General features: G+C 43.4%; 1 protein-coding gene across 1 annotated transcript in view; it reads left to right on the top strand.

The window, feature by feature from the left end:
* Positions 1-26,378, top strand: part of ALPK1 (alpha-kinase 1) — an 85,862-nt gene that overhangs the window by 36,822 nt on the left and 22,662 nt on the right. Inside the window, exons 3-5 of the mRNA XM_012655076.1 lie at positions 4,311-4,542; positions 8,886-9,040; positions 24,945-25,143. Of these exons, the coding sequence (XP_012510530.1) occupies positions 4,422-4,542; positions 8,886-9,040; positions 24,945-25,143 (475 nt within the window). The 5' untranslated portion in view covers positions 4,311-4,421. The remainder of the gene's footprint in view (positions 1-4,310; positions 4,543-8,885; positions 9,041-24,944; positions 25,144-26,378) is intronic.

The following is a 26,378-nucleotide window of genomic DNA, read 5'->3' as shown; positions in this document are numbered from 1 at the left end:
CATTCTTAACACCACTCGTATCCATCCAACACCAATACGGCATTTAGTCCCTAAACAGCTCTCAAATCTGTCCAGTTCTCTATATCCCTAATACTGCCACTCTGGCTTAAAGTCTTGACATCTATCACCTGGATTATTGCAGTAAGTACCTAACTGATCTACCTACAGCGACCTCCCCCCAAGCCCCCACCCCAATATGCACTACAGTCAAAACAGTGATTTTTTTCAAATGCAAATCTGGTCATGGTCCTATTGCTACCAGTAGTTTCCTATCACTCTTAGAGTCAAGACATAATCCCTTACCTGGCACACACCTGCACAATCCCAGTTTAGCGCTCCAGCCTCACCTCATGTCCACTTTCTCCTTTTACCTCTAGATCAGCCAATGTGTCGCCCTTTCGTTCCCTCCCTATTCCATCTACGTAAGGCCATTCTCCACCGTGTTAACTTCACTAAGCCACACTTCTTTTTCAGAGCGTAATTCAGGCATCGCAACCTCAGGGAAGCCTCCCTTGACCTGCCTTGGCTTTACCCCAGTGATTAGGTCAGGTCGTGCTGTTTGCCCTCATGGAACCACTGTCTTACCTCTCTGTCCCGGCACTTAGACGAAAGGGAGAGACTTTGGTTCTAGAACACGGCAATAAAGCAACAATAAAGTAAGTCACATAAATTTTTTTTTGTTTTCCAGTGCATGTAAAAGTTATGTTTACACTGTACTGTAGTCTATTAAATGTATAATAGCATTATGTATTACAAAAAATATTTTATTGCTACAAATGCTAATGATCATTTAAGGCTTCAGCAAATCGTCATCTTTGCAGGCAAAGGGTCTTGCCTCAGTGTGGATGGCTGCTCACTGATCAGTGCAGTGGTTTCTGAAGGGTGGGGTGGCCGTGGCAATTTCTTAAAATAAGTCAGCAATGAAGTTTGCCACATCGATTGACACTTCCTTTTCTGAAAGATTTTTCTGTAGCATATGATGCTGTTTGATAGATTTTACCCACAGTAGAACATCTTTCAAAATTGGAGTCAATCCTCTCAAACCCTGCTGCTGCTTTATCAACTAAGTTTATATAATATTCTAAATCCTTTGTTATTTCAACAATGTTCCCAGCATCTTCACCAGCAGTAGATTCCATCTTAAGAAACCATTTTCTTTCTTCATCCATAAGAAGCAACTCCTCATCTGTTCGAGTTCTGTCATGAACAGATGAGCAGCAGTCCAGTGACACCTTCAAGCTCCACTCTTGACTCTAGTTCTCTTGCTATTTCTACCCCATCTGCAATTATTCCCACCACTGAAGTCTTAAATCCCTCAAAGTCATCTATAAGGGATGGAATCAACTTCTTCCAAACTTCTGGTAATGTTGATATTTTGATCTCCTCCCATGAATCATGAATGTTCTTAATGGAACCTAGAATGTGATTCCTTTCCAGAAGGTTTTCAATTTGCTTTGCCCAGATCCATCAGAGAAATTACTATCTATGGCAGCTATAGACTTAAAAAAATGTCTTTCTTTCTTTCCTTCTTTCTTTCTTCTTTCTTTCTTTCCTTCTTTCCTTCCTTCCTTCCTTCCTTTCTTTTTCTTTCCCTCCTTCCTTTTTTTTTTTTTTTTTTTTTTTTTTTTTTTGAGACAGAGTCTCACTCTGTTGCCCAGGCTAGAGTGAGTGCCGTGGCGTCAGCCTAGCTCACAGCAACCTCACACTCCTGGGCTCCTGCCTCAGCCTCCCGAGTAGCTGGGACTACAGACATGTGCCACCATGCCTGGCTAATTTTTTCTATATATTTTTAGTTGTCCGATTAATTTCTTTCTCTTTTTAGTAGAGACGGGGTCTCACTCTTGCTCAGGCTGGTCTCGAACTCCTGAGCTCAAACAATCCGCCCGCCTCGGCCTCCCAGAGAGCTAGGATTACAGGTGTGAGCCACCGTGCCCGGCCCACTTTCTTTCTTTCTTTCTTTCCTTCGCTCCTTCCTTCTTTCTTTCCTTCTTGCCTTCCTTCCTTCCTTCTCTCCTTCCTTCCTTCTTTCATTCTTTCTTTCTTTCTTTTCTTTCTTTCAAGGTCTTGCTCTGTCACCCAGGCTAGAGTACACTGGTGTCATCATAGCTCACTGCAGCCTTGAACTCCTGGACTCAAGTGATTCTCCCACCTCGGCCACTCCAATAACTGGAATTACAGGCATGAGCCACCACACCCCATTTGAAATGTATTGCTTAAATAATAAGACTTGAAAGTCAAAATAACTCCTTGAACCCTTGGCTGTAGAACGGATGTTGTGTTAGCAGGCATAAAAACAACATTAATCTCCACATCAGCAATAAGGCTGTTTTGCTTTCTTATCATCCATGTGTTTGCTGGAATTGCACTTTTAATTTCCTTCATGAACATTTTCTTTACCTTCACAACGTGGCTAACTGCTGGACACAAGAGGCCCAGCTTATGGCCTCCCTCGGCTGTTGACATGCCTTCCTCACGAAGCTTAATCATCTCCAGCTTTTGATTTAACACAAGAGATGTGTGACTCTTCCTTTCACTTGAACACTTAAAGGACATTGCAACTGGCTTAATATCAATATTGTTGTGTCTCAGGGAAGAGGGAGGTCGAGGGAGGAAGAGAGACAGGGAAATGGGCAGTGAGTGGAGCAGTCGGAATACACACAGCATTTATTGATTAAATTAGCTGTCTTCTGCGAATGTGGTTCCTGGTACTGCAAAACAGTTACAACAATAATGTCAAAAGATCACTGATCACAGATCACCATAGCAGATATAATAATAAATAAAAAGTTTGAAATGTTACAAGAATTACCAAAATGTGACACAGAGCCAGGAAGCCACTACTGGCACCTGCTACTGCAAAAATGGTACCAAGTCACTTCCGGTGAATAAGTCCTCACTACCTCCCTTGTGTGAATACCCTTTCAAGTAACAGGAACTTTATCTGTAATAACTCTGTTTTTGTTCTTCACCAAGAAATAAATGATCTTTTTTAATGAAACAAGGCAGTAATATCCTACAGCTTGACTGTGGCAGTTCTAGCTGTGTACTCCGTGTATGTGCATGTGTGTTTTAACACCAAAGCATGTAAAGTGTACCTGCAAGGTTTAAATGAAAAATACAAAATTTAGATTATACAGTTAGCTCATCTTTCATGTCCTTGCTAAGTCATAGGATAGAGAGAAAGAGAGAGAGAGAGAGAGAGAGAGAGTTTCTTGCTATTTTAAAGTCAAAACCAACTTTTTAAAGTAAAACCATTGGATACCACATTTAAGCCCAACACCAACACAATAATTCACAGCTTTAATATTTTCAATGACTATTTCATTGCATGGATAAACTCGGAGACAGAGGAGCTAGAGTCAGTCATCCGTACATCTGTTACTTTCTTCCTTTTCAGACTCTCTTGTTTTGGTAATAAAATTCCGTGTGCCCTGCAGGAGTGTCTAAACCAGACAGCAACTCCATTATCATTCTGGCAAAATCAGAATAATTTCCTTCCTTTTGTTTACAGTGTACTGCTTTAATAAAGAGGAGACAGACAAGTGGATTTGTTAATCAAGTAACTTTTTCTATTTATTTGCCAGGCATTTTTGTACTGTCAGTAAGTTATCTTGTTCTTGAAATTACCTTGATTGCAATAGCTCCTTATATCACACTCGTTTATAGAAGAAATCTCTCAACTCTGTATATGTTAAATGACAATATAAGTAGATCCATCCATCAACATGATAGATCCATTCATACGATAGATCTAGGATATTGGGTTTTCTGAGATATCACTCCTCTGTTTTAATGGGCAGTGAGAGCTTTAAATTTGGCATCTGTCATTGCCTGTGTTGGTCCAAATTATATCATGCTAAATACCATGAAGATACTGTACAGGGGAGTTACGAGTGTGGTAAACTTCATGTTACCATGTGCTTGTGCCAGAATATTAGAACTGTTATCAGATGCTTCCTGTAGACTTCCAGAGAGGAAAAGAGTGGGACACAGAGGCACTGATGGGAAGTATGCAGAAGATATGTAAATCATGGGGTATTTTCATTTCATCTGGCCCCGTGTGACTCCAGTGACATCACCGTGAATAACGGGGCTCCGCACCAGGACCCTCTCCCTTCTGCACGCTGATGCCTTCGAGGTGCTGCCCCGCTAGCCCAGGCCCTGCAGCGAGTTCACACACTCCCCTAATCAAGTCCTCAGGGGTTGCCATGTATTTTCATGGGTTTGCCCTATTATCCCTCCCTGCTTGAGTTTTACAGATAATTAATGATGCTTCAGTTAATCATCTTCCACCCTCTTTTGTTTGCCAGGTACTTCAGCCTTCAAGGGGCTCCTTTATGGAGGATCGATGTCTTCTCCTAGGTAATTGATCACCGTAGACCCAGGGACACCCAATTCATCGTTGAGGGAGGATAATCATCATGAATAATCAAAAGGCAGTGGCTGCGCTACTGCAAGAGTGCAAGCAAGTGCTGGACCAGCTTCTGTTGGAGGCGCCAGATGTGTCGGAGGAGGACAAGAGCGAGGACCAGCGGTGCAGAGGTGAGGATCTGACGGGAGGCACCAGGGGTGAGCCAGCAGGTTCGCCCTCCTCTCCCCTGCCTGAACGACACATTCTCATCTCTGCCCTATTTTTCTTCTCTTGGCAGATGACCACCGAGAGATGAGTGGATTTCTAGGGCATGAATGGGACGTGGGCTGCGGGCGGACGGGCAGGGGAGGAAGCCCACTTTGTTGCAGTGAATTGCTGTCAGTTCTAATTTTAGGCTTCAGTAAACATGAGGCTACAAGAAACAGTTTAGTTCAAGAAGAACAAAGGGTCCAAGTTGGCTGGTGCACGTAAATTTCAATTATTAAAAAATTGAAGCAACTTCTGAATGGTGGCACGTACTTTTTTTCAAACTAGGATTTTGTGCCTCATCAGTTTCCATAGACTTCTACGGTTTCCATAAATATGTCATCTCACCAGTCCGATCTCTCTTTTTTTGGATCACCAAGACATTCCTCACGCTGTAACGCCACTTGTAAAACAAATCCACTCCTCCATGAACACTGATTGCATCATTTCAGGGTTTAAGAATTGGGCTTTTTGCTCATTTCATAGTTTGTGCCATTCATAGTTTTAGGTAAGTCATTGTTTAGGAAGTTTCAATCACAAAGGCTAGAAAGTTAAACGATTCTTATTTCTTCTTAAGCTAGTTTAGAGGAAGCAACCCTCTGTTTTTAGATTTCTTTTCAGCATTCAAATAAATTTGTCTCCATTTCTATAATTATCTGTCTTTTACATGCTTTTAATATTTTCCTTTGTGTTTTTAGTGCTTTGCTCTTCCTTACAGAAATAAGATTTCTGAATAACGTGCATTCCTCATCTCTTTTGTTGTTGGTTAATACGTCATGAGAAAAGGTTCCAGAAGAGTCTTTTTTCCCAAATTCTTGTACATAAGCATGTACATTTTTACAGAGGCACTTTTAGGTGTCTGTGTAATTCTTAATTATTTGTCACCTGTCATTTGTGTGTCTTTCAAGGTAAAATCCCCTATATGCAGTCATCGCACAACCTTAGTTGATGTGTTTTCTGTCTTTACGAGACAGATACACTAACGTGTGGCTTTACTTGGAGCCATGTGTGCCTGCCGGCCCCAGATCGTGCCTGCAGATGTCAAAATGGCAAGAACTTGGCACCTACAGAAGATGCTCTACGGCTGGCCCTGGTTCTCCCCAGGGCAGTGTGTTGTGTTCTGTCGCTTCCACTGAAGTTTTTCTCTTGTCCTTTTACTACATCACACCCTTTGTCTCCTCAGCCCAAATTCCTTTAAGCTTTGTGTTCTCCCGGGTGAAGACCCTGAGCCCACAATTGAGCAGCATTTTCTTCTCCTTTTTCTGTCCCCGAAGTGCCACAGAATTGGAGAAATAATCAGTTTAGTTCCAGATAAGGCAAATCACTGCTGTAAAATCACTAAATTAGACACGGCTCTTCAGGTAAGCCGCTCAGGGAAGTCAGTGATCAGAGAGAGGCAGAGGAGGCCACTGCCGGGCGTTGGCTGAGCTGGGTGAGCCCAAGGGGGGGACCCTACGCAAAGCCACCGGCAGTCACAACGCTCAGTCCCCTGGCAGGTGGCTCCAGAGCTGCTCCAGTGGGCGGGTCCTGCCGCCACCGATGTCATCACCGCATGTGTTTGAGAGAAAGGCATTATTAGTACGGGGTCACTTAGGGCGGCAGGGAGAGCCGGCAGCCTCGGGGACACAAACACTGTGGTTTTTATTCTTTTCCCTCCTCCTCTCAACCCCGTCCTGTTCCCGCAGAGATTGTCCTTGTCGGCACAGGCAACTACCCTAGCAGCTTCCCCAGAGATGGGGCAGGAGCTGAAATCCAAACAGAGATACATGTTAAAACATACTGTAGGCCAGGCGCGGTGGCTCACGCCTGTAATCCTAGCTCTCTGGGAGGCCGAGGAGCTCAGGAGTTTGAAACCAGCCTGAGCAAGAGTGAGACCCCGTCTCTACTAAAAATAGAAAGAAATTAATCGGACAACTAAAAATATATACAAAAAACTAGCCGGGCATGGTGGTGCATGCCTGTAGTCCCAGCTACTCGGGAGGCTGAGGCAGGAGGATCGCTTGAGCCCAGGAGTTTGAGGTTGCTGTGAGCTAGGCTGACGCCACCGCACTCTAGCCAGGGCAACACAGTGAGACTCTGTCTCAAAAAAAAAAAAAAAAAAAACATACTGTAGTGACATCTTTATGTCAATATGCTCCACGCGACCTTCTGGCACGACCTGTGGGGAAAGAAAGGGTGGTGGGAAGGGGGCAGAAATGAATTGTAAAGAATAGACTTTCTCCATGATGATGAAGAAATCTGAAAGTACTAAAGCTATTCAGTTCAAATATCACCAAAGTCTGTGAACCCAGAAATCATATTTCTATTGTCACTTGACTACTCATGTTCATTCATAGATGGAGAGTCCAAATAATTTATTAAGTGAACTGGGACATTTCTGGAAGTGAAAAGGAGCACTGTTCATAAGTTGAAATTAAGTCAGTGGCAGAAAGAGGGCCAGGCCTTCCAGCTGAATGTCACCTCGGGGGTCCCTAACCCCATGGCTCTGCTCTCACTGGGACGTGCCATCACACAGCCAGTGCCCAGTGGCTGTGGACTGCTGAGTGGGGGCTGATCACTTCAGTGCGATACTTGTAAGTCATTCTTAGTGACTGATGCAGATTATTCATTTGTGTGGCCCATGTGACAGCTCCACAAGGCCAAGCAGTTCTTCCCCACCAGGAAACTTCCTTACAATTGCCCAGTTGGTAGCAAATTCATAAAAAGGCAGAGTTATATTTTCTTTCTTCTATTTGGTTTTCATTTTCTCTGTCATCTGTCTTTTGCTCTGTGTAGTATGTCTCACATAGACATAAGACGAATCATGTCTTCCAGCCGTGATGGTCTTTCCCCCAGCATGGTGTGATTTATAAAGTAAAAGTGCTGAGACAGGTGACGAGAGGTGGCAGTGTTGTCACTCAATGCTGAATGACGTCAGTGGGCCTGGGTTTGATGACAGAGGTGTTGGCAGAGGGCATTCCAAACAGCCAGAACAGGATATGCAAAAACATTAAAGAATTTTATCCAGGGCAATGGCCTGGTCTGACTTGTTTTTAGAAAAAAAGAGGATCAACAATGTGGAAGATGGAGAAGGATGGAACAAGACTGAAAGCAGTAATTTAGGCCAAAATTATGGAAAAAGAAGAAGAGAAAATGGATTTTGGAAACCATAGGATTTGATAACCAATTAGATTTGGGGAGGGAGAGAAAGCAAAAAGTAGACCGACTCCTGGGTTTGGATTTGGGTAACTAAGTGAGGTGGTTTCATCCCTCAGAATATAAAATATAAGGGAAATCAGATATAGAAAAAGGGAATCAGTTTGGTTTTGGATATGCTGAGGATGAGATGTCTACAAGACAAGTACCTAGAGATTTATGGCTGGCAGTCGTATATACAGGTCCACAGTCCCTTACTCAGAGCCCTGGGGTTACAAGTACTTCAGAGTTCAGAACTTTACCCATGTTAGGAGGGCCTTGTGGTGCAGCATGTTACACTCATACTCCAGCAGAAGGTCAGGCAGCACCTAGAGTAAAAATATCAACATTTTTTAACTTTTGGGTCATCTCAGCAAGTCCCCAGACAGTCTGTAAATACCCTTTAGGCAATTCAACTGTGGTTTGGGTGCCAAAATTTAAAAAAAAATTTCCAGTTTCCAGAGCTTTTTGCATTTCTGAAGTTTGCATAAGAGATTGTGTTCCAGTATAAGTTGGTTTGATTCCCATTAAGAGATTTAATATATCTACTAATGTGAAACAAGGCCATTGTACAATTAATTCACACCATTTCAAATCTTATATGTGTTTTTTATATTTATTGTCTGAATTCAGTTGTATCCATGGTGAAAGGATGAGCTAAAGTGAGGTTTTAGAGAAGCAAACAGAGGTTGGTCAAGTTGACTTTTTGCATTGACCAACTGCCACAGCCCCAAATGCCATTCCATTCCAGTCCCTTTCTCATTTTACAGGGAAAATAATATTTCCTTCATTCCTTTCTCTGATTCTTCATGCTGAGCTAGTCACTGAAGTGCTTTACTTCCTGCTAAAAACCTTCCTTAATGCCTGACTACCCCAATTTACCTGTAGGGCAAAATAGACCAGGGCCACCCCTGACAGATAGCACCTCGTTGTTATTTGGAGTGAGAATCAACAACAGCTTAGACCAGCCAGCAAAAGGTAGGGAAAAGTTTTTTGTGTTTTTTTTGCCACTGAGGTGCTTCATCATAACATTGGTAGCTCAAAAGCCTTTTCTTGAACTGCAATTTTCTTACCTGAACTCTGACCTTTTCAGCTTCACTCCCCAGCGAGTTAAGAACCCTGCTCCAGGAGGCAAAGGAAATGAAGTGGCCCTTCGTGCCCGAGAAGTGGCAGTACAAACAAGCCGTGGGCCCAGAGGACAAAACAAACCTGCAGGATGTGATCGGCGCTGGCTTGCAGCAGTTACTGGTAGGAAGAGCCGCACCACCTGTTCCTCTGACATTTCCAACTGAGGCGTTTCAACTCTAAGTGGTTTAATAGATTAAATTTCTTTGAAGCACAAGACAGGCCCCTACCTTGATGGTCAGCTCTGCCAGGTTGACTAATGTGGGGAAATAGCTGTTCGAAGAGCAGTGCTCACCCTTAAGATCTTGTGTTGGAAAGCCAATCTAGTAAAAGTGCAGAAGGGTGGTCAGTGGTCTAATGTGAAACCTGTCATCCTGGAAGATTTCCACATCCTTGGTGGGCCAGAGAGGTGGTTTTGATTGCACCATGACTCACAGCATTTTTATTGTGAGATGCCAATTTCAAAACGTTGGGTAGCTCAAAAGCATAAATTCACCTTTGCTTCATCAGTGTGACCTGCTGTCATGAGAAGCAATGACAATATCCTCAAAATTTTACTTTATTGGTTTACATGGGATTGTATTTTTGGGCCATTTCAAAATAAATGTGTAGACACTGTCTTTGCCTATGGAAGCAAACTCTAGGAAAGACCCCCTGATCTACAGATAGGCAACAGCATCTTTAGAGACTACATAGAAATAATAAAAAATCCTCATCTCTCATTTGCCCAAAAAACAAACAAAACAGGTTAAGTAGACTAGGGATTGCAGGCAAAGGAAAGTGAGTACTTGGAAAGAATGCAATGGTGAGTCAGGGTTTTAAAATAAACGTGGTCAGTATTAGTGCAGAAGTGGAATGGTATCATAGCTACAATTTATATATCACTGTAGAGTTTACCAAGTACTTGCACATACATCATCTCATTTAATTCTCAGAATAGCCCTACGGTGATTCAGATGCTCCTCAACTTACAGTGAGTTAGGTTGTGTCCCCATAAACCCATGGTAAGTTGAAAATATCCCAAGTCAAAAATGCATTTAATACACCTAAGCTACCAAACATCATCATTTAGCCTGGATTAACTGAAATGTGCTCAGAACGCTTACATTTGTGCACAGGTGGGCAAAATCAGCTAACACAAAGCATATTTTATAATAAAATGTTGAGTAGTTCATGTGCTCTACTGAATACTGTACTGAAAGTGGAAACCAGAATGATCGTATTCTACTAAATGTATGTCACTTTCACACCATCGTAAAGTCAAAAATTGTAAGTGGAACCATCGTGAGCTGGGGGTTGTCTGTATTACCGCTATCATCCCTGCTTTACAAATGAAGAAATCAAGATTCAGAGAGAGTGATTTGCCCTGGGGAACAGGCCAGTAGTGGTGGAGCTGTGACTGAGACTTACACCGTCTCCTCCCTGTGACGTCAGTTCCCCATCAGGAAGCCCCGGTGAAAAACTTGAAAGCACAGGTGGAAGCCGTAGACTCATTCACCCTAAAGCGAGCTGCAGGATGACCAGCAGAGCTTTCTGCAGCAACAGAAATGTTCTCTATCTGTCCTGTCCAATGTGGTAGCCACTAGCCACACGTGGCTCTGGAGCACTTGAAATGTGATTAGTGTGACTGAAGAATTGAATGTTTAGTTTTATTTATTTTTTATTAATTTCTTTGTCAATAGCCACCTGTGGCTGGGGCTACCATTTTATTGGCCAGTGCAGCTCGAAAGCTGTGGTTATTAAAGCGCAAAACGACAGCATAATGATAGCATCAGTATCACCTGGAAACTGGTGGGAAATTCAAATTCTTGGGCCCCAATCAAAACCCCTGGGGGTGGGAGTTCCGCAATCAGGAGTAGCTGAGCTTTCCAGCTGATTCTGATACATGCTGAAGTTTGGGAATGACTGCACCAAAAAGCATAGGGTGGTGAGCGAGGGGCAAAGACAGAGCCTGATGGGGGTGTCAGTGGGGAGCAGCAAGGTGAGGAGTATGGCAGAATTCATTGCGAAGGTGGTCAGAGACCAGCCAGAGAAGAAATCCCTTTTTCATCTATTCTGGGAACTGTTGTTTGGACGGGAGCTGCCCTGGAGGAGCTGATGGTTGCTTCCCCTGCTTGGAGATCCCTCGTGTAGTTAGGCTGGCGGCACATGAGAACTTTACAAGCCTTCCAGTCCTTCCAAGAGCAGCCTCACACAGGGAGTGACCCCCACGTCTGGCTCAGCAAGTTTCTCTGACTTTTGAACACAGGCTGAGAGCCTGAGATGCATCACATCGCGATAGCTGGGTTTGACTCCTCCTGTTCCACCCTGCGGTCACCAGATTCCTCTTCCTGCTTTCAAAGCTGGTAGTGACAGCAGCTGAAAAACTGAAGACGATCTTTTTAAAAATTCAAGTCTCGCTGCATTTGGGGGTTCACGTGAGTTGAGAGACAAGCTACTCACACTTGTTACATGTTTTGAGAGTTACTCATTATTCTTCTCGTTATGCCTCTCCATATAGTGCACAGATCTCACAATTGGGGAAATAGAGGCATGGATAATTTAAGAAGTTTGTGTCCAGATCACGAGGTCGCTCCGTGGCAGCTCTAAGAAGCAGTCCCTTAGGCCTTCTTTAGTCCCTAATGTATTTAATCCAGGAGCTTTCTGAACTCTGAGCATCATTTTCTTTAGCCTACCCAGCAAGCTATAAATTAAGTGACCACACCTCCTAAAGACTCTTAGGATGCCGTCCTATTGTACCAGAGCCCAAGTGCACAATTGCGAAACCACTCTGTTTTGTAAATATGGAGATCTATAGCGCCCTGTGAGCCAGGCTCTCCCCAACTCTCTCGCTACTTTTAATGTCTTGGCTTGTTAAAAGTAGCTCCAGTAAATTCCATGATTCCCTTTTGTTCCATTATGCTATCAGTTTTAATACTAGAATTTACTGAAGCTGTATGGTCACATTTTCGTAACCAATTCATTGCGAGATTTTGTTCATACATAAGAAATAGTTAAGGGCTACTGAGTTTGTCTTTTTAGTCTTATTATCTCTTTTTATAATTTGTTCATAAATGTAAGCTTTCCATGATATTTTGTTTCACCTTGAAATGAATCCTTCCCATAAAAAGTTTCCCCTCCATTGTAAAAATTAGCATTCCACTTAAAGCCTAAACACCGGGTCTTTAATTCCACAAGTAACAAATTAAAGTTGAACACAGAATGCTTAAGAAAAAGGCAAGTTATAAACAACTATTTTCCACAGTTCAGGAGTTGCTAAAATTAAGGGTCATGTATAATTTTACTGTCTCAGGCTGAAGTTAATCAAGAAAAATGACATGTGTTTTGTGCTTTGCTTTCTGGTCCCCTCTTCCTCCCTCCCTCCCTCCTCTCCTTCCCTCCTCCCCCACTCTCCCCAATCCCTTTTCCTTTGGTGTGTGGCCACAGACAGAAATTTATGACAGGGGCCAAGCTCCTTTACACTCCACACAAAGCTTGCTGACTTGAGAGAGTGTGTCCGCCCTCTCCCAGAAAAAACACCTGCAGCACACTCCCCGAGAAACCTGGGGCTATGGGAGATTAATGTGGCTGTAATAGCCGGGCAGGGTTTTTGGTATTATGCACTCTCCCCAGGTAGATGGGTCTTTTCCGAGATGATACCAATTATTTATTGCTGAAACATCTGTTGATAACTGCAGCTGCCCTTGTAAAACAAAGCGTATCACGGGGTCACAGGCTACAGCGACCTAAAATCCTACCTCATGCTAGTTTCAGTCTATTCAGCAACACCCTCAAGTCCGTGGGTTCCCGTCGTCTGTAATGTCTCATCGTGCCATAGAAAATACTTTGTAAACACTGCATTACCCTGCCCCACCGGCTTTGAAGTATTATTTCATCTTCATTGGTAATTTATATTCCGGGGCCATTGTACTGTGGGAAAAAGAGGGGGAACCTTTTTTGTTTTCCATTTAATTGTATATCGCCTGACACTTTGACCTGTATTATTAGTATTAGTCAGAAAAAGGATTTTCTCCCTCTCTTATTTAAAAATAAAATTTCAAGGGAAAGTAAGCGCTCCCTTCAGCTCTTTTCACTCAAAACAATGTTTACACTCGGAGAGGGGAAGATGAAAAGCACGAGCAACTTTTTTCAAGTGTCGGAGAAGGGCATTTCAGTTTTTGAAAGAGAACAGTAAGGCCCTTATAAATATCATTCAGCCAAACCTTTGATGGATTTTTCAGAAAGTACTGAAGGCATTTAGCGCGAGCCTCTGTGGAGCTGGGCTCCGGGCTGTGGCCCCAACATGCCAGGACATGCCTCCGAGCGATGCCACCTTCTGGAATTTTTTTCAGTGTTGTTCACTCTTCTAAACAAAAAAGCTGTATACAATTAAAAGAAAATCTGAAAATAAAGCATTTGAGAAGGAGAGTCCAGGGCGTTAGGGTTTGCATGTCTCTACCATTGGGAGCAGATCTGGCTGCAAGGCCAAGAAGGATTGTGTGAGAGACCCTGAGTCTGAACATTCCCTGCCCAGGTCAGGGGGGCTGGCGGTGCAGGTGGGGGGCCGGCTCTCCCTGGCCCTGTTTCTGTGGAGGGAGAGACCTGCTCTGGGTCAGCCCTGAATTTATTGTGGTGCCTCCTCAAGGCGACACAGGGTCATTTCTATAGGTTGACCGGGAAGTACAGTCTGAGGAGATGAAGCAGGTTGAGAATGACGATTTTCTACAACCATGAAAATAGGTAATCGGATAGTCTCTATAGCATAAATACTTTTGGACAATATCTGTGCTACCTTGGAGTGATTTAAAGAGAGAGCAAAAGTAAATAAATATTTAGTCGTTTTCTTACACTGATGCTATCTTGGGTGGAAAACCTTCGTGGATGAATAACATTCGATAAATGTAGCTTCCAGAATAGTTTTTTAAATATGTCTTTTCAAATAATCTTGGTGCCTTTAACTTGTTGATATTTTTATTTTTGAACTAACTTTAGATATTAATGGGGCAAGAATTAAAACATAAATAAACATGAATAAATCTAAGAGTTGGCCATCACAAGATTGCAGGAAATGCTTTAAAAAATACCTAGTGTACCTGGCTTGAGAGCGCAGAGGGTGGGGGAATCTTTATCAAAAGGAACCAAACTATGAATTTATTAGAAAATGAAATAGCAAGTTGAAGAAAGTTTGTGGTGTGAACGTTAGCTAAGAGGGTAAGACACTATCAATAGGAACAATAAAATTCTCGCCACAGATAAGCTCTTGGTTAAAATATGTCCTTAAAACTAATTTTTAAAAAACCCATTTAGCAACAAAGAATTCAAAAGCAGTAGCAGGTGCTGTTTGGATTATGGTTTTTTCAGCAACTGATTTTCTTAAATGGGTTTTTCATCTTTATGTGCTTTGGAGTTTTAATAGCTAGAATTTCTTTCATCAGGCTGCATAAAAACAAAATGAATATAAACCCTATATTCATTCTTTCAGCAAAACTGTGTTGAGCGAGAACACGTGCCAGGTATTTGCTAGAAAACACTGAGAGAAATGCAAAAGCAATGGAAGACCCAAGTCATGTCCTGGAAAAACTTCTTCAGGAACAAGGAGGTTGACAAGCAGCCCTTGTCACAGACGTGCTTATGGCAACGGCTCTTCCCATTTATTGGCCACCTACTACTGCAATATATACTCTTGAAACTCTCACGACAACCCTTAAAGCGAAGTGTTATTATTCATAGTTAAGAAAATTAATGCTCAGAGAAGTTAAATCACTTACTCAAAGTCACGATTTGAACTCCTGGTCTCTCTAAGGACCACATCTGTCCTCCATGTGCAGGGTGCCTTGTGCAAACTACAAATCAAGTCATGCCACCCAGTGACCACAAAGTTGAGATGAGGTCATACCGGAGTGGGATGGGCTCTTAATCCAATGTGACTAGTGTCCTTATAAGAAGATGGTCATGTGAAGACACAGAGACACAGGGAAAGTGCCATGTGGGGATGGAGGCGGAGATGGGAACTGCGTAGACACAGGCCAAGGAGCACCAAGGATTGCTGTCAACATCAGAAGCCAAGAGAAACACACAGAACAGATCCTCCCCTAGAGTTTTAGAAAGAGCATGGCCCACTGACACCTTACCTTGACTTCAGAGGTAAGCCTCCAGAACTGTGAAGCAATACATCGCTACAGTTTGTAGCCCTTTGTTAGGGCCACAACAGGAGCACACACATCGAGTGCCTGCGTAGAATATGATGGAGTCAGAAAGCTCTCAGATGACTTCGCAGTTCTTAGCATGTGGTCCTACGGCTCTGCAGGACAGAAGGCTCGAATCCCAGTCCACAGTGAAGAACAGAATTTGTCCAACGGTACATTTCAACAAAAATAGTTTCCAAAAGGAAAAAGCAAGGAGGCTCCAGTTTCTACTATTAATATATAATTGCATCCTTAAACATAACTAGAGAAAATAGATTGGGAAAAATATATCACTCTTCCTACTCTGTTCAGTTTGGGGGCCATAGTGTAGTTAAGGGCCCCCCAAACATCTCCATTTGGATGATCCAGTTATCTCAAGCCCAAGAGGTCCAAAACTGAACTCATCATCTCTCAGTGTCTTCTCCCTCCACCAGACAAATTTTGTCCTCCTCCAGTGATCACTCTACCAGTAAATAGCACCACAAACCACCCACTTACCCATACCAAGACCTAGGAATCGTCTCCCCAACACTCATATCTTATTGGCTAAAAAACCCCGCTGATTTTCTTCTTAAATGTCTCTCAGATGTATCTTCCTTCCCCTAATCCTACTGCAACTATACAGGTTCAGGCCATATCATCCCTTTCCTAGATGATATCCTCCCCTCCCCTACCACAGTCGTGTTCTCTGAGTGAGTAAGGGTCGTAAGGCTGCGCTGCAGGAAGGTCAGTAAGGTGATGCTGCAAGGAAAAGCACCTCTAAATCCTAGGAGCTTAAAGCACAGGTGTATTCCTTCCTCCCCCTACACGTCCATCTGAGGTCAGCGGAGGCTATGTTCTATGTCATTCTCCCCCAGGGACCCAACTTGGTGGAATATCTACCACCCTGAATATCACTGGTTGCCATCACATGGGGGAACAGAAATGAGGACATGCTTGTTGGATTTTAAATGCTTCCAGCAGATGTGGCCATTGGTCAAGAGAAGCCATGTGATCATAGCTCTCTTCAAGGAACCAGAGAAATAGAATCCTACCACGTGCCCAGAAGGAAAAGACCCAGACACATATTGGCATGGTCTGCCGACCTTCCTCCACAATGCAACCAGAGCATCTTTCCAAACTAGCAAGCTGGCATTTTTTCCTGCTTAAATTTGGGGAGTGGGGGAAATCTCGACTAATTAAAAACAAAAACAAAAAACCATGTAGATCTTACAAAAGCACCTAATCCTCATTCTGAACAAGAAAATCTTCTAAATATATTTGGATGAACATTTTCATTAAGGTGATGAGGTTACTAGTTACTTTTATTCTTTGTACTTTGATTCTTCACAATGAACATCTCTTGCCATCAAAATAAAGGAAGAGAAGGGAAAGAGGAAAGAAGAATGTTTGTTGAGCAGTTTCCCTGAAATCTAGACAAGGTCAAATATTCAAACACATAAATTTCCCACCATTTCTCTAAAAGCAACATAAATGCCGAAGTGCACACATCTTGACAATAGAGAAGCTAAAGTCAAATAATTGAGTCGGGGAATGCGACTTTTCACCGAATAAAACAAGGATTTGAAATGCAATATTTCTGCTTCTGCATCTTTTCTCTTCCCTTTTGGCAGCCTGTGGTAAGCTAAGTATCATTATTCTCCTGTTATGTATTTTCAGAGACCATGTTAACATGTGTGCACACACATGAAAATATATACTCTCTATATAATTGGTATTGAGCACAGTTATTTCTCTGTCAAGTGGTAGAGCATCCAAGCTGGAGGGAAACTTAGTGGTCCTCTATTTCGAGCCCATTGTTGGATAGGTGGGAACACTGACAGCTGAAGAGAGTGAGATGTGGCTCACTTCAGGTCACCCAGCCCATCGCGGGACATGGCAGGCCCATGACAGCCAGATTTCGTTACCCTGCACTCACCATTTCCTCCCTGAATGTGTGCAGTTCCCTGGGCAAGCAACGGGGCTGTCGTAGGACTGGCGCAGACTTTCCCTCGTGGCATCCTCTTCTCTCTGCTGCCCCATGGCCCGCCCCTCTTGCCCCTTGTTAATGTGACTTGACTTTTTCATTCGGAGCAGAATTAATTAAACCAGAAATTTTATAATTTCCAATCATCAGCATTTAAGACTTTAATTTCTTCTGCTGAACATTATTCCAGTTCTTGTTTAGAAAAGAAGCCAGATAAAAGGTTCAGATTCTTTAAAAATAAATTTCATTGAGTAAGTGAAAATGAAGCACCAAGAGGATGAAGCTTGAGAAGACAAATATTAGCCCCAAGGCCTATGTATTTTCAGACTTTAAGATCGAGTATGATTAAAATCGCCAAGGATTTAAACCCTGCTCTAAAACTCTGCCAAAAACTGCCCTTTAATACGGTACTTTCAAGTTTCAATGGAAGATAAATTAAAATGGTGGCTTGTCCTTAAAGTTCTACCAAGGAAGCTTTGGTTGCCGCAGAATCAGGCATGCGAGTTATCCCTTTGATGCGGCCAACCCTATGGCGTGAATTTCGTGTCTCCCCATAAAGAGGCCGGAAGATTGAGCCAAGTCCCAGAGGAATCAATTCGACCTAGACAAGTGGGCAGAGCAGCCCAGCTCAAAATGCGAGCAGAAGACGGGTCGGTTCACGCGCGGGGTGGACAAAAGGAAGTGATGACCTTCAGAAAATAAATCCTGGGGCTGTGTTCATTCTCTCCCACTGGCAAGTAACAACATCAGCTCCCACATTTTATGTATTAAGTAAACAAGGAGCTTAAGAAATAGTGTTATCTCCATATATCTGACACTATCGGAGGTGGAACCACATGAAAGTATCATCTTTGTGTATCAGCAGACTTCAAATCCTGGCCATTTCATCTGGTTCCATCTGAAATAGTCTTTACAGCTTACAATCTTGATGACAACCCTGCGAAGAGGCATTTATTATGCCCATTGTGCAGATAAGATGATTGGCTCAGAGAACTTGTCCCTAAGCCATGCCACAAAGTACAGCTCAGCTGGGATATGCCCAGATGCCCCCTCAGTGGCCATCTCCCTCTGCCAGCCTTTTATCCAGGGTGATCACCTCCCTGCCCCATGCAACAGGATTGCCCCACTCACAAGGGCACAAGCCAAGCATGTTTAAGTTCAACAAATTCATAGATTCTTGGAATTAGTACTTTCCTTTTTAAGATATGTTTGTATCTTAACAGCCTGAGCAAGAGCGAGACCCTGACTCTACAAAAAATAGAAAAATTAGCCAGGTGTGGTGGTGCACACCTGTACTCCCAGCTACTCAGGAGGCTGAGGCAGGGGGATGGCTTGATCCCCAGATTTGAGGTTGCTGGGAGCTATGATGACGCCACTGCACACTATCCTGGGTGTCAAGGCTAGGCCCTGTCTCAAAAAAAAAAAAAAAAAGAACAGAAGGCCTTGGGACAATAGGGTCCAAATAGTTCTCTGTGTATTACATATCTGCCACTATTCTGGTATATGTTTTTGGTAACAATGACAATGACAATCTTGATAAATGTAAGGCAGTGGGTTGAGGTTAAGGAAGCTGACTTGGAACTAGGCTATTGGGGTTCCCCTTATTCGCTTTGTCATTTGGGGCAAGTTACCTAAACTGATCGCTTTCATTTTCCCACCTCTGTGATGTAGTGGTACTAATAGTACCTACTTTCTAGATTATTTGGAGGATTGAAGGAGTAGATACAAAGAATGCATAGAACAGGCCTGACAGTGCATTGCAGCTAATCGTCAAAAGGATGTGGCTTAGGGCCAGATAGGATTGTTTTAGAGTCATGAGGTAAGACAGACAGAAACTGAGATCAAATAGAGTAATCAGGCCTCTAATGAAATCTTGCTATCAGGACATCAAAAAATGACTGTGAGATACTTTCAGAATTATCAGTTAACACATATAGGCAACCTTTCAAAGAATGCAAACAACTTAACATTCCAAATAGCATGTTTGTGAGTCTGACAGTTTGAGCTTATGAGTCCCTCCCCTAATATCACCACTAATTAAAAAAAAAAAAAAAAGGAGGGAAGAGGTAATGAATAACTAGCAGTGGAAAAACCCCAGGCTGCAGGGTTCTGATTGCCGGACTGGCCACTTCCTCTGCAATCACTGACAGCTCCTGAGATAGAAGCAGCCTCGGGTGGTGGTGACCGGTATTCTGGATTGTTCCCTGAGTGCCTGTGGGGCAAAGCATAAGACTTATTAGCCTTAACCTTTGATGGACTGGGCCATTGTTAGAGGAATACTATTTCTGTGGGGTGGACTCAGTTTCCAAGAAACAAAGAGATCATCATCCCAGCATCAGGTACAAGGGTCTTCAGATTCCACATTAGATGAGAAGAATTGTTGCCTTTTGATATGACGTGGTACTCTTTGGAAACAGGGGCATTTCCCCAGGAGTCCAGGTGACTGAGACGTGGAGGAAGAATGCATCCTCTTTTCTTGCTGATTTGTTTGGGTTCTTTGTAAATTCTAGATATTAGCCCTTTATTGGATGTATAGTTTGCAAATATTTTCTCCCATTCTGTAGGTTGTCTGTTTGCTCTGTTGATTATTTCCTTTGCTGTGCAGAAGCTTTTTAATTTAATCAAGTCTCATTTATTGATTTTTATTGTTGTTATAATTGCCTTTGGGCTTTTAGTCATAAATTCTTTGCCTAGGCTGATGTCTAAAAGAGTTTTTCCTACATTTTATTCTAGAATTCTTACGGTTTCATGCCTTACATTTAAGTTTACATTTAAGTCTTTTATCCATCTTGAGTTAATTTTTGTAAGCGATGAGAGATAGGGATGCATTTCCCCCAACAATAAACTTGGTTGGAATTTGCCAGACGAATACGACAGAGGCAGAAAGAGGCAAAGGAGTCAAGGATGCTTTTTTATAAGTCATTACATTAATGCATCACGGAATTTAACGAGGCAAGTGAGGACATGAGAGGACTCCTGGGACAGGGAAAAGATAGAGTCAGTGGATGGCACAGATGTCCCCAAAGGGCTGCAGAATTGTTGGGGTTGGGCTCTCGCGGAAGGAAGCTGTAAGAACAGGAGAGAAAGCTCAGACAATTGGATGCTTGGATGGAGATTCTGACCAGAGTGCTGTCAAAGTGGCAAGTCCTAAGGTACCACCGACCAGGGGAGTAGGTGACTGAGGTTGAATGCGGAGCAAGAGAGAAAGGAATCACAGGCCAGAGAGACCCGTGTGCTGATGAATCACCAGTGTGGCTGTGAATTCACCAAGAATGATGACTGGAGTCGTGGTGGCCACAGAAGGAAGGCCAGGCACGCAGGGTCACAGCTCTCAGGGGCCGTGAGAGTCACAGGATCCTGGCTGGGTGGTTTTCTATCTGGTGCTGCCTGCTTTTTCCTTTAACAGAGAGCCAACTCCTTCTGTAGTAGATCTGAGAGAGGGTGAGAGGGAAAGCAGGGAGAGATAATCCAAAATATTATCTTTAGGTATTGAGATAGAGTAAACTTTACAACTGTTTTTCGAAAGTGTTTGAGTCTGCATTTTCCATTGGTAAAATGAAAGAAAGGCCAATGGATTGTTAACAGGCCCTGGGCATAAACCTTAAGCAAGTTCGGTTTTTTTCTTCTCACCTCCTTGTCACATCTACTGGGTGGACAAATGTGGAGTGCGCCATGTTTGTTTTTCCATCAACCTTGAGTAGGCCAGTTTGATGGTTCTACTCTTTGCTTCTGCTGCTGATGCACAGCTATGCAGACATCGATCATTTATTTTTTTACTCTGCTAATTCCTCACCTCAGGACCTCCCCACCTCCTTTCCATCTTTTCCTGCCTTTTTCCATCTCCCAATTTGCTATGCAGCAATAATTTCCCTTTGCACTGCTCCTGCCAATTGCAGTGCCAGATGGCTTCAGATCTGAGGCCCCCACCCCGCCCCCCTTGAGAACAGCTGCCATTGTCATTGCTGTGAACACATCGTGGCTTTGAACCCATAGCTGGGACCCCAACGCGATGCTCAGTGCTGGGCGGGGCTGGCGCAGAGCACGGAACCATGAACACACACTCTTCCTTGCTGCTGTTCGGTGAAAGCCCTTAGAAAAGGCTCTTTAGCATTTTTTCAATAATCTGTGTATCAAAATCTCATTGTGAAGTTTAATTCCTTTACCACCTGACTTAGCTTCCTCGCCATGAAGTTCCCTTTGTGCCGTAAACTCAATTAGATCCCTGTGTTTCGCATCCCGGAAACAGGTATGAAAACACAACTGCGTGTGTGTCTGTGCGTGTCTGTGTATGTGCATTGTGAGTCTGTCTCTTTAGAGACCCAGCATGTTCTCTTGTCCACATCTACATATTTTTATTTAAACACGATCACTCACCACCAACAACAAAAGTACAATTTGGTGGCTGTTGGGACAATCTTCCCCTTAACTCAGCCTCTGAGGAAAGAAAGGAATAGAATTTCTGTTATTCATTTTTGATCGTGATATATACTGTGTTCATCCCAACACTAAAATCCTGTTATTGTGACACTAGCTAAAAGGATAATATTTTTGAGTCCTCTCTGATGGCAGGTCAGTTGTAGGCCTAAGAACCCAAACACAAAGAATCCTGAATCCAATTCCATGTAGACCAATATGCATTTCAAAGGCATTGCCATGTCGTCAGTGGGTTAGAGTTTTTGTGTTGTTTTCTTTTTCTTTCCTTTTTGGGGAGTGGGGGAGGGAGAGGGAGTCCCTTTCATGTTAATCTAATTGTGCATAACCCAGGCACATTTTGCCATGTAGGGAAACTCTCTTTAGCGTCCCTTCCCTGCCACACACTCTGGCCTTCTTTCATTCCTCTCCTTCTGATGTGACGGTGTCCCCCGGCGCACGTTTTGGGAAGATTCCCAGGACGATGATGTATTCTGCTTTGCTGCTGAGGAATGTACTATCCCCTCACTTGGCAGCAAATGAAAGTGGGTATTAATTTCTCAGAGTGCTGGTAGGGGACACGAGAGAGGGGATGGAAGAACGACACCCACCTAAATCCGCATGTAGCGCACAGCATGCGGCCGGTTCAAAAGAGGGAGCGAAAAGAAAACGAAAAGAAAGGAAAGATTCTTGCAAGTTGACTTCTCCGAATTTTGCATCGTTAGGTTTTGGAGAGAGATGCGAGAGGCCTGGGCCCTGAACAGGGTTAAATTACGCAGCTGCGGGACTGCCAGGCCCTCCAGAATAGGATGCTTCGTTTAGATTTTCCACAATGCTATTGAAGTGCTTATTTTCCTCCTGAAGAGACACAAACAGATGCAAACTTCTGTAAACACTTTAGAAATGAATTCAGTGAGTTTGGCCTCTCAGCAGTGCTCAATAGCTGACAGAAAAATGTCTAATTAGTGCAAGTGGAAATAATAGGGCCACTTGGATTCCTTCCATCCTCCTCCAAGTCTACTTTTCCAAGGAACTCAAAGGCCCTTTTGTCTGACAGGTCACCCTCTCTCAGGCTTTTGTGCTCCAATCCATTAAGAGTAGAAGGGGGGAAAATAGATTAGGCAATGTTCTTCACTCAAATATATGGTGTGTTCGTGCAGGATGCAGAATGGGCTGTTTGCGGCATCAGTTTACAGGTGCTCCGGGAGTGATTTCTCCATTGGCACCGGCCAAGAGCAGCTCGCACGTGCGTGCTTAGAAGGCCCCTTCCAACCAGCTTTCCAAGTGCCATGGAGCCTGTTCATTTCCCCTTTCTTCCTCTTTCCAATACCATCAATCCTCAGAGTTGGTGAAGAGAAGAAAGGGATTTTAAGAAATCAGAGGTCTGGCCGTTTTCTGAGATAAGCCTTATCGATGTTATATGTGTGACCCATTCCTTCTGTTTTATTCGACTGAGAATTCCACTGAAACCAATTTGGGGAGCTTGTCTTTGCCTGTTGTTGACATTTTGTCACATGAGTGGGAATGAATGACTGATTTCTTTTTTTCTGTTTTCTTCTTGGTGTTCCACGACATTTATTAAGCGCTCACCATTTGCCAGGCTCAGTGCTGAGCATTCGACCCACACGTCCTCTAATCCCGAAACAGCATTGCAGATAGATATTATCCACGTTTCACACATGAGGTCACTGAGACCGGAGAGGTAAAATAACTTTCCATGGCAAATAAATGGTGGAGCCAGGAAACAAACCCCGATACCTGTGGTTTCATCTGAGACATTGTATTTTTTTAATCTCTAAAAGTTTGATTTAGATCATTTTTTATATCTTCCATGTCTCTACTTCATATACCTAATATTTACTCTACCTTCTTGAACGTAAAAAATACAGTTATAACTGTCATTTTGGGCCACTTTCTATGGATTTCTTTTTATGTGCAACATGGGCTTCTTTCATGCCTGGCAATTTTTTAACGGATGCCAGATATTATAAATTTCACCTTATTGGATGGCAGATACTTGGTGGGACATATTCTTGAGCTTTATTCTGGGATGCAGTCAAATTAGGAAATAGTTCGATCTTTCTGAAGCTTACTTCTGAACTTTCAGAGTTGGACAACAGATTAAGGCTAATTTTATATCTCTACTAAAGCAATACCCTCTGAATGTTCTACCCCATTCCCTGTGAATGACAGGATTTTCTATTCTGGCTGATGAAAACATCAGGATGTTTCCTGTACTCATTTCAGGTGGTTCTTCCCCAACCTTGGGTGGTTTCATGCCTTACATTTAAGTCTTTTATCCATCTTGAGTTGATTTTTGTAAATGGTGAGAGATAGGGATCCTAATTCACTCTTCTGCACATGGCTATCCAGTTTTCCCAGCACCATATATTGAATAAAGCTTCCTTTCCCCAGCGTATGTTGTGTCTGCTTTGTCGAAGATCAGTTGGTTGTAGGTAGATAGTTTTTTGTTTTGTTTTGTTTTGTTTTTTGAGGCAGAGTCTCATTGTGTTGCCCGGGCTAGAGTGCCGTGGCATCAGCCTACCTCACAGCAACCTCAAACTTCTGGGCTCAAGCGATCCTCCTGCCTCAGCCTCCCGAGTAGCTGGGACTACAGGCATGTGCCACCATGCCCGACTAATTTTTTCTATGTATTTTTAGCTGTCCAATTAATTTCTTTCTATTTTTGGTAGAGATGGGGTCTCGCTCTTGCTCAGGCTGGTCTCAAACTCCTGAGCTCAAACGATCCACCCGCCTTGGCCTCCCAGAGTGCTAGGATTACAGGCGTGAGCCACGCGCCCGGCCAGGTAGATAGTTTTATATCTGAGTTCTCTGTTCTTTTCCATTGGTCTATGTTTCTATTTTTGTACCAATACCATGCTGTTTTGATTGCTATAGTTACAGTTATAGTAAACTATAGTACAGTTTAAAGTCTGGTAATGTGATGGAATACTGATCATCTTATTGCATGGAAAGAAACCACCCAAGGCTGGAGAGAGAGAGAGAGAGAGAGAGAGAGAGAGAGAGAGAGAAAGGCAGGTAGGAAGCAGAGCGCAAAGCCAGACACGGAATCAGTTCATGCCTAGGTATAGATAAAAGGGCAGAAGTTCTGGAAGACTCTCTCCCAAACCGTTATCAGAGAGTGAGACTCATAAGACTGGGGGAGGAGGGAATGAAACAGTACAAGGGAAACTGTGGGGAACTTTTAATTCCCACCTATATATTTTTGTTTGAATTTTTAACAACAGGAAATATGCCTTGATCACTTGCATAATTTTAGAAACGGAATGGGAGAAACAGAATGAAGGAAACACCCCCCAATTGAACTGGACTTTCTTTAGATTCAGTCGTCTAATAAACTGTTTTTCTCCCCCACGCTGTGGGTTTCACTGTTGTTGTTGTAACTAAAGTTCCTAAAAGGCTAAGCTTGGCTCTAAACCTGCCTTCTCTCCCTCGCTGGTCCCCTCGGTGGCCGCGCGCGCTGCAGGCGACTCTGCGGGCCTCCATCCGCGCCCGGGACTGCGTGGCCGCGGCCGCCGTGGTGTTCCTGCTGGACCGGTGTCTCTACGGGCGCGACGTCTCCGCGGCGCTGCTGCAGGTCGCCAAGGGTCTGCACACGCTGCAGCCCGCGACGCCCATCGCCCCGCAGGTGGTCATTCGCCAAGCCCGCGTCGCCGCCAACTCAGGTAGGCCCCTGCCGCGGGCCGCCGGGCCTGAGCTGCGCGACCCCCGCGGGCACCCCGGTGCCACCTCCCCGCGCCGGCCTGGCCGCCCGCCCCTCCACCCGCCTGTGCCCGCACAAAGGCCTGGCATAAAGGGTTTCAGAGCCAAAAGCAGTCGAGAAAATTGTGAAAGGGTGTGGAAAATACTAATTGGAGCTTTTGTCTTCTAACAAATCTGTCCTGCTGCTTTCAAACAGGGGTATCTGAATCGCTATACTTCTGACCAAGAGCCTTTAAAAAGCAGATTAGAACTCTACTATTTTCTCTCAGGTCTCCTGTCTCCTTTCTGTAGGGCCACTTGACTAAGCCAACAATAGAGCTGACAAACCCACTGAAGTAATTTGAGGGGTTTTTTTTGCATCATTCAGAACACCGGTACAGTACCTGATTAGGTCTTAAAGTATCTTTCTTTCTTCCTCCCATCACTGTGAATGCGATGAAAACGAGGCTGACATTCTAACTTAAGACGTGATGCAGAGGGGGTCAGAGGGGAGAGGGGGCTTGCGACGCATTGCAGCGAAGTCCACTTCCATAGAATTCTCAAATTATTTAAATTGCCAATAAGCATTAGATTTAGAAATGTGCAGCCTGCTCTTCTCATTTCCAAGAAGTGAAAGACTAAAGGGGGAAAAGAGAAAGCGAGTTGCCCCTCCCAGAAACAGGACTGGCTCGTTTCTTTTTTTTTTTATTTTGATTGGTTTTAGCTATTGCTATTATTTTAATAACTCTGATCTTTAAGAGCTTAAAATCTCTTGACTTCAATTCCTTTGAAAAGGAACTGTACTAACTATAGGAAACGCGACAATTGCAGAATGCAGAGAGGGACAGAGACAGGACATGGGAGACACTGGCTTGTGGAGGTTAACTGTTCAAAAGCCCAAGTTCATTCACTTTCTTTCTTTTTTTTTTTTTGAGGCAGAGTCTTGCTCTGTTGCCTGGGCTAGAGTGCCGTGGCATCAGCCTAGCTCACTGCATCCTCAAACTCCTGGGCTCAAGCAATTAATTAACCTAATAAAAGGAAGCAACTGAAAAACTCCAGCAAAACTAATCATGAAAGATTGTAAGGATTCCTTGCAAAGTCAGCTAGAGAAAAAAATGCACCTTACTTACCACTTCTCTTTGATACTGACCCAGAAGTCCTCCCAAAGCAATAAGGAAAGAAAAAGAAATAAAAGCTATAAAAATTAGAAATGAATGAA

This window comes from Propithecus coquereli, unplaced genomic scaffold, assembly GCF_000956105.1.
Source record: "Propithecus coquereli isolate 6110/MARCELLA unplaced genomic scaffold, Pcoq_1.0 Scaffold46, whole genome shotgun sequence".
NCBI classification, from domain to species: domain Eukaryota; kingdom Metazoa; phylum Chordata; class Mammalia; order Primates; family Indriidae; genus Propithecus; species Propithecus coquereli.
The sequence above is the reverse complement of the archived record's forward strand: the minus strand, read 5'-3'. Positions and strand labels throughout refer to the sequence as shown.